This window comes from Oryx dammah, unplaced genomic scaffold (assembly GCF_014754425.2).
Source record: "Oryx dammah isolate SB20612 unplaced genomic scaffold, SCBI_Odam_1.1 HiC_scaffold_5, whole genome shotgun sequence".
NCBI lineage: Eukaryota > Metazoa > Chordata > Mammalia > Artiodactyla > Bovidae > Oryx > Oryx dammah.
Genome location: NW_024070189.1, coordinates 68,556,960 through 68,570,994, shown reverse-complemented (window position 1 = coordinate 68,570,994; position 14,035 = coordinate 68,556,960). Strand labels below are relative to the sequence as shown.

The 14,035-nt window shown below is 36.8% G+C and overlaps 1 protein-coding gene across 1 annotated transcript; it reads left to right on the top strand.

Annotated features, from left to right (window-relative positions):
* The first annotated feature begins 350 nt into the window (after window positions 1-350).
* LOC120864521 (olfactory receptor 14K1-like) lies at window positions 351-1,072 on the top strand. Its single transcript, XM_040241589.1, is given in 2 exon segments — window positions 351-783; window positions 786-1,072. Coding segments are annotated over 2 exon segments (720 nt in total).
* Window positions 1,073-14,035: the final 12,963 nt, after the last annotated feature.

Genomic DNA, 14,035 nt, shown 5'->3' with positions numbered 1-14,035 from the left:
CCCGCAAGGCTCCTTGGTCCATGGGTTTCTGCAGGCAAGAATACTGGAGTGATTAGCCTTTCCCTTCTCCAACGCAGCTTCCAGACCCAGAGTGTGAACAAGCATGTCTTACATCTTACCTGCATTGTCTTTATCACTAGTGCCACTGTGAACCCCCATATTGAATTGTAATACTGATAATTTTATACCTAAGCCAGCTATAAATATGACTATGAATGTGGCACTTAAAAACTTTCTGTTTAGCACATAATGTTAAAGAATATATATTTCAAAAATAAAGCAATAACAGACATTTCATGTTATATTAATATAATTTTTCTTTATTTTTAGGTGGCTTATACTGTTAAAATATGATGAATCAAACACTGACAATGGAATTCATGCTTGTGAGATTTATTCAGAATCAGATGCTACTGAGGCTGCAGGCTGGGGTCTTTTCACTGATTTACCTAGTATCTATGTTGGAGAATTTAACTATTATCTCCCTCACAATTCTTTTCCAACACCTCCACACACCAGTATAGTTTTTCCTCAGGCATTTGTCCTTTCTAGATCTGTGCCTTATTTCTACCACTGTCCCCAAATTTATTTTCAACTGCATCACCTTTACTGAATCCATCTCTTACCTGGAATGTGTGTTACAGCTTTTCCTGTTAGTACTAATGGCTGGGTCAGAGACTGGTATCCTCAGTGTGATGTCCTATGACTGCTATGTTGCCATCTGTTGCCCTCTGCATTATGAGGCTGTCATGATCAAAAGGACCTGTGTCCAGTTGATGGCTGTGTACTGTTCAATGGTGGATCCTTGGGAATACTGTACTCCACTAAGACATTCTCTTTGAATTTTTGTGGGTCCAATAAGATACATCAGTTCTTTTGTGATGTTCTTGCCTTACTAAAACTCACTTGTTCTCAAGAACACGCAACTATTACTGTCAGTGTGGCCGTTGGGGTCTGTTACACATTTTCATGTTTAGTTTGCATTGTGTTCTCCTATGTGTATATTTTTTCCACTGTGTTGAGGATCCGAACCAGAGTGAACCAGTCCAAAGCACCCAAATACATAAAATAAATACTAACAGACATAAAGGGAGAAGTTGAAAAAACTGAAAGAGACTTTAATACTCCACTCACATCAATGAACAGATTCATTCTAGAAAGAAAATCAGTAAGGCAACCAGACTCTAAATGAAACTATAGAATAGTTAGACTTAATCAATATTTTCAGTACACTTCATCCAACCCCCCCCCCCCAAAATACATGTTCTTTTCAAGTACAATGGAACATTCTCTAGGGCACAATATAAGTCTCAAATAATTTAAGTGTATGGAATTTATTTTAAGCATATTTTCTGATGACAATGTCCCGAAACTAGAAATAAGCCAAGGGGGGGGGGGAAGAAATGAGGGAAAAAACCCAAAACATTGCCTGAAAACAAAACAATATGCTACTAAAAAACCAATGGGTCAATGATGAATGGCAACCCATTCCAGTATTCTTGTCTGAAAAATTCATGGACAAAAGAGCATAGTGTGCTACAGTCCATGGGGTTGCAAATCGTTGAACACAATTGAGCATGCACAATGATGAAATCAAAGAGGAAATTTAAAAATAGCTAGAGATAAATGATAGTGAAAACAGAACCTCATAAAATCTATGTGATGCAGCAAAACTTCCCCTTACAGGGAAATTCTTAGTAATACAAGGTGTCCTCAGAAAACAAACAAACAAACAAACTCAAATAAACAACCTAACCTCCCACCAGAAAGCTAAAGAACAAACAAAACCTAAAGTCAGAAAAACAAAGGAAATAATGACTATGAGAGAGGAAATAAAATAAAGATAAAAATAATAGAAGAAATGAATAAAACCAATAGCTTATTATTTGAAAGGGGAAACAGAATTGTCAAACCTCTGGCCAGGCTCGAAAGGAGGAAAAGAGAGTGAACATAAAGAAACAAAGAAAAGGGGGGGGAAAGGGAGAAATAATGGCCAATATCATGAAAATACTAAAAGAAGAGAATATTAAGAATGATTATATGCCGACAAATGTAACAATCTAGAAGAAATGGACAAGTTTCTAGCAGCATACAGCCCACCAAAATTGAATCAAGAAGAAACAGGTAATTTGAACAGACTGATGTCTAGAAGTGAAATAGAATCTGTAATAATAATAATAATAAAAACTCCCTATAAACAAAACCACAGGACCAGATGCCTTCACTGGTGAATACTATCAAACATACAAAGAAGAACTTATACTGATCCTTCTCTAAATCTTCCATAATCTGAAGGAGAGAACACTCCCAAAGACATTCTACGAAAGGAACATCATCCTGATACCAAAATCAGATAGATATCATCAAAATAGAAAACTACAGACCAATATCTTTAATGAACATGCAGCAAAAATCTCAACAAGTATTAACAAACTGAATCCAACACCACATAAAAAAGATCATACACCACAATCAAGTGGAATTCATCCAAAGTTCACAAGGATGGTTCAACATATGCAAATCAGTCAGCACCACATCAACATTATTATCTCAATAGATGTAAAAGAAGCATCTGATAAAATTCAACATCCATTCATAATAAAAATCCTTAGCAAAGAGGGTATAGAGGAAACATAACTCCAGCACAATAAAACTAATTTATGACAGTCATAGCCAATTTAATACTCAATGGGGAAGTGTTAAAATCCATATCACTAAAATCTAGTACAAGACAGCAATGTCCATCACTGTGGATGACAAGTGCCCAATGTCATCACTTCTATTCAACATTGTATTAGAAGTTCTAGTACATCAGATAAGAAAATAAAATAAATGTATCCAAATAGAAAGGAAGAGGTGAAATTGTCATCATATGCAAATAACATGGTACTTTCTATAGAAAACATTAAAGACTCCACACAAAAATCATTAGAATTAGTAATGAATAAATTGAGAAAGGTAGCAGGATACAAGATTAACACAGAGAAATCGGTTAAGTTTCTTTACACTAACAATGATATAGGAAAAGGGGAATATAAAAAGAAAATATCTTTTAAGATCATACCAAAAATAAAAACCTGACCAAGAAAGTGAAATACGTGTGTACTGTAACTATAAAACATTAATAAAGGAAATTGAGGATGACTCAAAGAAATGGAGATATAGCCCAAGCTCTTGGATTGCAAGAATTAACAATGTTAAAATTGCCACACTGCTCATAGCAATCTACAGATTTAATGTGATCCCTATCAAATTATCCTTGTCAGTTTTCACATAACCAGAAAAAATGATCCTAAAATTTATATGAAAACATAAAAGACCCCAAATTACCAAAATAATCCTAAGGAAAAAATAACAAAGTAGGCGGCATAACCCATCCATACTTGACAACACTATAAAGATACATTAATCAAACAGTATAATATTGCCACAAAAACAAACATATGGATGAGTGGAGCAGAATAGAGATATCAGAAATAAAATTTCAAACTTCAAAAAAGGAGGTAAGAATATAAAATGGCAGAAAGACTGTCTCTTCAGCAAATGGTGTTGGAAAAGTTGGAAAGGGTGTTGGAACAGTTGCATGTAAATCAATAAAGTTAGAACACACCCTCTCATCATACACAAAAATAAACTCAGAATCTATAAAATATTTATTTCCTTTATGTTTTACAAAATTTTATCAAATATTCCTACTTTTACAATAAAATTAATTGTTTGACTTTATTTTTTACTTTTCTCTTTTTTATATTGACTCAGGTTTGCATTTTGCTATATGCTGTTACATTGTTTTATAAAGAGTGCATGCATGCTAAGTCACTTTAGTTGTGTCCAACTCTTTGCAACCCCATGGTCTATAGCCCCCAGGCTCCTCTGTCCAAGGAATTCTCAAGACAAGAATACTGGAGTGGGTAGCCATTCCTTTCTCCAGAGGATCTTCTCAACCCAAGGATGGAATCTGGGTCTCCCACACTGCAGGCAGATTTTTTACCATCTGACCTACCAGGGAAGCCAGTAGGAAATGTGATACATATCAACATGTATACTGCTTTCCAGTGAAATCACACTTGTTGCAGTTTTTGAAAGTAAGACCAAAGAGTTTACAAACATATAAATATGAGATTATTGATACAATGGACATGAGTTTGAGCAAACTCCAAGAGATAGTGAAGGACAAGGTAGACTGGTGTACTGCAGTCCATGTGGTGGCAAAAAGTTTGACACAACTTAGAAATTGAACAACAACAACCAAAATAAACTGAGATAAATATAAGTGAATGGAACAGGCAAACTTCTTTATGTATTATTAGATTGTAGTTGAATTAAGTAACAAATTCTTTATGAATGACTCAAAGCCACCCACAGCTTCTGGCTTTCTATAATGAAAAAGAAATATTATTGGGATAAATGATATGATTAAAGGAGGAAGACGTGGGTATGCACTCTGCCAAAGAATCGTATTTAGAAAGATTACCCCCATAAATAGAATAAGAAAATATCTTCTCTTTTTTTAGCTTTTAAGCACTTGAGAAACAGCAGCCACACAAAAAACTCCATGGCTTTTCCCTTCCTATCTAAATGCAGGTCATAATATTTCCCTTTGGACAGTGTCTACCAGTCCAAGGAGGAGAAGGAAACCCTTATCAGTGGAATCTGGGAGTTAATATCAAAATGAAACTGTAAAATAAATCTATCAAAATACCACTGCTTTGCAACTTAGTGTCCCTTACCCTAGCATCTTTCTTTTGTCACACTGCCACAGCTTATGATTCTTTTTTAAAAGTTATATATGATTTGGGTCCTAACAACTCCTGCATTCTGTTGGCATGAAGAAAAATGCATAATATAAGAGATATGGGCCTGCGGTCCTAAGATGGCTGAGGAATAGGACGAGGAGACCACTTTCTCCCCCACAAATTCATCAAAAGAACATTTAAACGCTGAGTAAATTTCACAAAACAGCTTCTGAATGCTGGCAGAGGACATCAGGCACCCAGAAAAGCAAATCATTGTCTTTGAAAGGAGGTGGGAAAAATATAAAAGACAAAAAAAGAGACAAAAGAGGTAGGGGTGGAGCTCCGTCCTGGGAAGGGGGTCTTAAAAAGAGAGAAGTTTCCAAACACCAGGAAACACTCACTGCCGAGTCTGTGGTGAGCCTTGGAAGCACAGAGGGCAACATAACAGGGAGAAAAAAAAATAATTAAACCACACAGATTATGAGCCCAATGGTAACTCTCCCAGTGGAGAAGCAGCGCAGATGCCTGCACCCGCCACTAGCAAGTGGGGGCTGGGCAGGGAGGCGTGGGCTGCATTGCTTAGAGTAAGGACTGAGCCTGAATGCCCCTAGGGCAATCTGAGCGAACTATCTTGGGTGAGCAAACCAGACTGTGGGATAGCTACCACGCAAAAAGCCAGCCCTGACCTATGACACTGCCAGGCCCGCATACAGAACAAAGGACTGGCTGCAGACCGTCCCCCTCCAGTGACAGGCAGCCAGAGCCGGAAGAAGGCAATCGCAGCCCAAGAGAGACATTATCAAACTGCAAGCAGGCTTCTTTGCAAACTAAGACTTCTTGGGGTTCTGGACGGTCAGCATCCGCCTGAGAAGATGCGCTGGTTGTACACCCAGAAAACCGAGCGGCAGGGACGGGGGAGGCGATAAGTTGCAGCGATCGCGTTCACTAAACACCTCATCACCTGAGCTGCTTGCACCTGAGAAGGGCACAAAATGCAGGCCCAACTGAGTCTGCGCCTCTGAGGACTACTCGAGTGCCTGAACCTGAGTGGCTTAGACCTGGGAGGTGCAGGCAGCCCAGGGCTCGCCTTGGACGGTTCTCTGCAGAGCAACCTAGAGCCTGAGCAGTGTGGTCAGGGAGAGCACATGTGCTGTGAGTGGGGGCAGGCCCAGTGTGGCTAAGGCACTGCGAGCACACGCCAGTGTTATTTGTTTGCAGTGTCCCTCCCTCCCCACAGCACGACTGAACAAGTGAGCCTAAAAAAAGTGTCCACCACCGCCACCCTTGTGTTAGGGCAGAAATCAGACACTGAAGAGACCAGCAAACAGAAGAAGCTAAAACAGAAGGAACTGCCTTGGAAGTCACAGCTGCAATAGATTAAAACCCTGTAGTTAGTACTGACTACATAGGAAGGGGCCTATAGATCTTGAGAAATATAAGCCAGACCAAGGAACTATCTGAAAATGAACTGACCCACATTGCCCACAACAACAGAGAAAGTCCTAGATATATTTTTATGATCATTTTTTTTCTTTTTCAAGTCCTCTATTACTCCTTTAATTTTCATTTTTATAACCTACTATTACTTTGCAAAAAAAATACCCTATTTTTTAAAGCAAACTTCATATATATATATATTTATTTATAATTTTTGTGACTTTTTTTTTCTTTTTTCCCCTTCTTTTCTTTAAGATTGTGTTTTTGAAAATCTAACCTCTACTCTAGATTTTTAATCTTTGCTTTTGGGGATTTGTTATCAATTTTGTACCTTTAAGAACCCAATCTTCAGTACTCATTTTTACTTGGGAGCAAGATTACTGGCTTGACTGCTCTCTCCCCCTTTGGACTCTCCTTTTTCTCCACCAGGTTGCCTTTATCTCCTTCCTCCCCCTTCTCTTCTCTATCCAACTCTGTGAATCTCTGTGTGTGTTCCAGATGGTGGAGAACACTTAGGGAACTGATTACTGGCTGGATCTGTCTCTCTCCTTTTGATTCCCCCCTTTATCCTCCTGGCCACCTCTGTCTCCTTCTTCCCTCTTCTCTTCTCTGTGTAACTCCATGAACATCTCTGAGTGGTCCAGATGGTGGAGTGCACATAAGGAACTGATTACTGGCTAGCTTGCTCTCTTCTCTTTTGATTCCACCTCATCTCATTCGGGTCACCTCTAACTCCCTCCACCCTCTTCTTTTCTCCAAGTAACTCAATGAACCTCTCTGGGTGTCTCTCACTGGGGAGAAACTTTTCACCTTTAACCTAGATGTTTTATCAATGGTGCTGCATAGATGGAGAAGTCTTGAGACTACTGTAAAAATAAGATTGAAAACCAGAAGCAGGAGGCTTAAGTCCAAATCCTGAGAACACCAGAGAACTCCTGACTTCAGGGAACATTAATCGACAGGAGCTCATCAAATGCCTCCATACCTACACTGAAACCAAGCACCACCCAAGGGCCAACAAGTTCCAGAGCAAGACATACCATGCAAATTCTCCAGCAACACAGGAACACAGCCCAGAGCTTCAATATACAGGCTGCCCAAAGTTACTCTAAACACATTGACATCTAATAACTCATTACTGGACACTTCATTGCACTCCAGAGAGAAGAAATCCAGCTCCACCCACTGGAACACCGACACAAGCTTCCCTAACCAGGAAACCTTGACAAGCCACCTGTACAACCCCATCCACAGTGAGGAAACTCCACAATAAAGAGAACTCTAGAAACTGCCAGAATACAGAAAGGCCACCCCAATCTCAACAATATAAACAAGATGAAGAGACAGAGGAATACCCAGCAGGTAAAGGAACAGGAGAAATGCCTACCAAACCAAACAAAAGAGGAAGAGATTGGGAATCTACCTGATCAAGAATTCCAAATAATGATAGTGAAAATGATCAAAAATCTTGAAATCAAAATGGAATCACAGATAAATAGCCTGGAGACAAGGATTGAGAAGATGCAAGAAAGGTTTAACAAGGACCTAGAAGAAATAAAAAAAAGTCAATATATGATTAATGATGCAATAAATGAGATCAAAAACACTTGGCAGGCAACAAATAGTAGAATAATGTAGGCAGAAAATAGGATTAGTGAAGTAGAAGATAGAATGGTAGAAAGAAATGAATCAGAGAGGAAAAAAGAAAAATGAATTAAAAGAAATGAGGACAATCTCAGAGACCTCCAGCACAATATTAAACACCCCAACATTCGAATCATAGGAGTCCCAGAAGAAGAAGACAAAAAGAAAGACCATGAGAAAATACTTGAGGAGATCATAGTTGAAAACTTCCCTAAAATGGGGAAGGAAATAATCACCCAACTCCAAGAAACCCAGAGAGTCCCAAACAGGATAAACCGAAGGTGAAACACCCAAAGACACATATTAATCAAATTAACAAATATCAAACACAAAGAACAAATATTAAAAGCAGCAAGGGAAAAACAACAAATAACACACAAGGGGGTTCCCATAAGGATAACAGCTGATCTTTCAATAGAAACACTTCAGGCCAGGAGGGAATGGCAAGGCATACTTAAAGTGATGAAAGAAAATAACCTACAGCCCAGGTTATTGTACCCAGCAAAGATCTCATTCAAATATGAAGGAGAAATAAAAAGCTTTACAGACAAGCAAAAGCTGAGAGAATTCAGGACTACCAAACCAGCTCTCCAACAAATGCTAAAGGATCTTCTCTAGACAGGAAACACAAAAAGGGTGTATAAACTTGAGCCCAAAACAATAAAGTAAATGGCAATGGGATCATACTTATTAATAATTACCTTAAATGAAACAAAGGCTGTGAAAAGAGACAAAGAAGTACACTACATAATGACCAAAGGATCAATCCAAGAAGAAGATATAACAATTATAAATATATCTGCACCCAACATAGGAGCACCACAATATGTAACACAAATGCTAATGAGTATGAAAGGGGAAATTAACAATAACACAATAATAGTGGGAGACTTCAATACCCCACTCACATCTATGGACAGATCAACTAAACAGAAAATTAACAAGGAAACACAAATTTTAAATGATACAATATACCAGTTAGACCTAATTGATATCTATAGGACATTTCACCCAAAACAATGAATTTCACCTTTTTCTCAAGTGCACATGGAAACTTCTCCAGGATAGATCATATCCTGGGCCATAAATCTAGCCTTAGTAAATTCAAAAAAATCGAAATCATTCCAAGCATCTTTTCTGACCACAATGCAGTAAGATTAGATCTCAATTACAGGAGAAAAACTACTAAAAGTTCCAGCATATGGAGGCTGAACAACATGCTGCTAAATAACCAACAAATTATAGAAGAAATCAAAATATGCATAGAAACGAATGAAAATGAAAACACAACAACCCAAAACCTGTGGGACACTGTAAAAGCAATGCTTAGGGGAAAGGTCATAGCAATACAGGCATACCTCAAGAAACAAGAAAAAAGTCAAATAAATAACCTAACTCTACACCTAAAGCAACTAGAAAAGGGAAGAAATGGAGAACCTCAGGGTTAGTAGAAGGAAAGAAATCTTAAAAATTAAGGCAGAAATAAATGCAAAAGAAACAAAAGAGACCATAGCAAAAATCAACAAAGCCAAAAATTGGTTCTTTGAAAGAATAAATAAAATTGACAAACCATTAGACAGACTCATCAAGAAACAAAGGGAGAAAAATCAAACCAATAAAATTAGAAATGAAAATGGAGAGATCACAACAGACAACACAGAAATACAAGGGATCATAAGAGACTACTGTCAGCAATTATATGCCAATAAAATGGACAACTTGGAAGAAAAGACAAATTCTTAGAAAAGTACAACTTTCCAAAACGAACCAGGAAGAAATAGAAAATCTTAACAGACCCATCACAAGCACAGAAATTGAAACTGTAATCAGAAATATTCCAGCAAACAAAGCCCAGGTCCAGACGGCTTCACAGCTGAATTCCAGCAAAAATTTAGAAAAGAGCTAACACCTATCCTACTCAAACTCTTCCAGAAAATTGCATAGGAAGGTAAACTTCCAAACTCATTCTATGAGGCCACCATCACCCTAATACCAAAACCTGACAAAGATGCCACAAAACAAGAAAACTACAGCCAATATTGCTGATGAACATAGATGCAAAAATCCTTAACAAAATTCTAGCAATCAGAATCCAACAATACATTAAAAAGATCATACACCGTAACCAAGTGGGCTTTATCCCAGGGATGCAAGGATTCTTCAATATCTGCAAATCAATCAATGTAATACACCACATCAACGAATTGAAAAATAAAAGTCATATGATCATCTCAATAGATGCAGAGAAAGCCTTTGACAGAATTCAACACCCATTTATGATAAAAACTCTCCAGAAAGCAGGCAGAGAAGTAACATACCTCAACATAATAAAAGCTATATATGACAAACCCACAGCAAACATTATCCTCAATGGTGAAAAATTGAAAGCATTTCTCCTAAAGTCATGAATAAGACAAGGGTGCCCACTTTCACTGCTACTATTCAACATAGTTTTGGAAGTTTTGGCCACAGCAATCAGAGGAGAAAAAGAAATAAAAGGAATCCAAATTGGAAAAGAAGAAGTAAAACTCTCACTGTTTGCAGATGACATGATCCTCTACATAGAAAACCCTAAAGACTCCACCAGAAAATTACTAGAGCTAATCAATGAATAAAATGAAGTTGTGGGATATAAAATCAATACACAAAGTCCCTTGCATTCCTATACACTAATAATAAGAAAATAGAAGAGAAATTAAGGAAACAATTCCATTCACCATTGCAACGAAAAGAATAAAATACTTAGGAATATGCCTACCTAAAAAAAAACTAAAGACCTATATATAGAAAATTATAAAACACTGGTGAAAGAAATCAAAGAGGACACTAATAGATGGAGAAATATACCATGTTCATGGATCGGAAGAATCAATAGAGTGAAAATGAGTATACTACCCAAAGCAATCTATAGATTCGATGCAATCCCTGTCAAGCTACCAATAGTATTTTTCACAGAGCTAGAACAAATAATTTCCCAATTTGTATGGAAATACAAAAAACCTTGACTAGCCAAAGCAATCTTGAGAAAGAAGAATGGAACTGGAGGAATCACACTGCCTGACTTCAGGCTCTACTACAAAGCCACAGTCATCAAGACAGTATGGTACTGGAACAAAGACAGAAATATAGATCAATGAAACAAAATAGAAAGCCCAGATATAAATCCACACACCTATGGACACCTTATCTTTGACAAAGGAGGCAAGAATATACAACGGAGAAAAGACAATCTGTTTAACAAGTGGTGCTGGGAAAACTGGTCAACCATTTGTAAAAGAATGAAATTAGAACACTTTCTAACACCATACACAAAAATAAACTCAAAATGGATTAAATATCTAAACGTTAAGACCAGAAACTATAAAACCCCTAGAGGACAACATAGGCAAAACACTCTCTGACAAATCACAACTGGATCCTCTATGACACACCTCCCAAAATATTGGAAATAAAAGCAAAAATAAACGAATGGGACCTAATTAAAATTAAAAGCTTCTGCACAACAAAGGAAACTATAAGCAAGGTGAAAAAAACAGCCTTCAGAATGGGAGAAAATAATAGCAAATGAAACAACTGACAAAGAACTAATCTCAAAAATATACAAGCAACTTATGAAGCTCAATTCCAGAAAAATAACTGACTCAATCAAATTATGGGCCAAAGAACTAAACAAACATTTTTCCAAAGAAGACATACAGATGGCTAACACATGAAAAGATGCTCAACATCACTCATTATCAGAGAAATGCAAATCAAAAGCACAATGAGGTACCATTTCACACCAATCAGAATTGCTGCTATCCAAAAATTCACAAGCAATAAATGCTGGAGATGGTGTGGAGAAAAGGGAACACTCTTACATTGTTGGTGGGAATGCAAACTAGTAGAGCCACTATGGAGAACAGTGTGGAGATTCCTTAAAAAACTGGGAATAAAACTGCCTTATGACCCAGCAATCCCACTGCTGGGCATACACACTGAGGAAACCAGAATTGAAAGAGACATGTGTACCCCAATGTTCATTGCAGCACTGTTTATAATAGCCAGGACATGGAAGCAACCTAGATGTCCATCAGCAAATGAATGGATAAGAAATTTGTGGTACATATACACAATGGAGTATTACTCAACCATTAAAAAGAATATGTTTGAATCAGTTCTGATGAGGTGGATGAAACTGGAGCCAATTATACAGAGTGAAGTAAACCAGAAAGAAAAACACCAATACAGTATACTAACACATATATATGGAATTTAGGAAGGTGGTAACAATAATCCTGTATGTGAGACAGCAAAAGAGACACAGATGTAGAGAACAGTCTTTTGGACTCTGTGGGAGAGGGAGAGGGTGGGATGATTTGGGAGAATGGCATTGAAACATGTATAATATCATATAAGAAACGAATTGCCAGTCCAGGTTCAATGAAGGATCTGGATGCTTGGGGCTGGTGCGCTGGAATGACCCAGAGGGATGGTATGGGGAGGGAGGTGGGAGGGGGGGTCAGGATGGGGAATACGAATATACCCGTGGTGGATTTATGTCAATGTATGGCAAAACCAATACAATATTGTAAAGTAATTAGCCTCCAATTAAAATAAATAAATTTAAACTTAAAAAAAAGAGAGATATGAGTTTAATGTTTGTGCAGGATCTTACTTATGACTGTATCCTCAGAGATACTCTCTCAATAACTCTGAGAAGTCAGATCTAAAGAGATAAGGGAGAAGACAGTGTGTGTTTATGAGTATACATGCATAAGTGTGTATATATATATATATGATTTTTGGCTAAAGAATGCATGTAATCAAGCATACATCTTAGTAAAAGTTTACTGCTAGACACAAGGAGCAGACACCACAGTTTACCGGTTTAGTGCCTTCTCTATATTAAAGAAAGATGCAAAAATCTGAATTCATTAAAATTTTTTCAGAGATATAAATCTAACCATCTTAGTGGTACATTTTTTTCGATGTATAAAGTGCCAAAAATTGGAACAAAATGTACATGATTTTATCCTGTGTATTTTTTTGTTGTTGTTAGTTCAATAATTAAGCTTAACTGTAGGACAGAAATGTATAGAAGAACTTTTTAATCCCTGTAGAAGAATGGTATACAGAAATACTTGTCTAATGACACAAGACATTTCACTGTTATTGTGAGAATTTGCATATTGCTCTATTATTCTGATGGCAAAAGAAGGATTAGAAAAATGTTGAAGTATGGTTACATTTTTCATTTATATGAACCAGTGATTGTGACAATAGTTTCCATGAAAGTGTAAGATAAACAAAATAAAAACTAGGCATTCATAAAAAAAATCTTGTAGTTTTAATATACACAGAAAATATGTAAAAATTTAAATGAATAAAAATTTCAGGCATTGGCATGTGCAAGCAATTCATGATTTAATTATATAATCTTGCCATTAAAAATAGATTGTTGAATACTTTGATTGCCTAAAAGAGTGTTGCTTCTGTTGCTGCTGCTGCTAAGTCGCTGCAATCGTGTCTGACTCTGTGCAACCTCATAGACGGCAGCCCACCAGGCTCCCCTGTCCTACTGAGGATTTAATCGGCATGTCAGTCAGCTGGGGATCTTGTTGCAATGAACAGTCTCATTCAAGAGGCTGAGGTTAGATTTCTATTTCTTAACAGGTTCTCAGGTTACTCTGATACTTCTAGTCTACTAAGTACAGAAAAGGAAGGCAAGCAATAGGCAATCATGTAGAGACCACTTGTCATAAAAAATTTTATAGACTATTAGTCTTTCAGCACTCCTGTCATCTTTTATGTTACTAAACTATACCAAAATTATTTAAAAATGTGAAGCATCTCAATTAACACAAAAAAATGAACATGATAATAGAAACATATTTTCTTCCTCATTTTCCACTTTTCTGTTGCTCCAAAATGTGTTACTACATGCTGAAATGATTATCTGCTTGAATATTTTATAAAAACCTAAGAAATTTGTTTTATCATGTTAGATACTCAATACTTGTATAGTCCAGTTCTAAATCTTTCCTTCCATCATGTTACCTTTCTTAATATTTAAAAGTGTGTAAAATATCTAAAAAATTTAAAATTATCTAATATTTTCCTGATATATTTCTAAATAAATTTTCTACATGTGTTTATATACATATATAAATAAACATTCATACTTAAGAATAGTGTCTGGCTCACTATATTTATTTAACAAATGTTTATTGATCAAA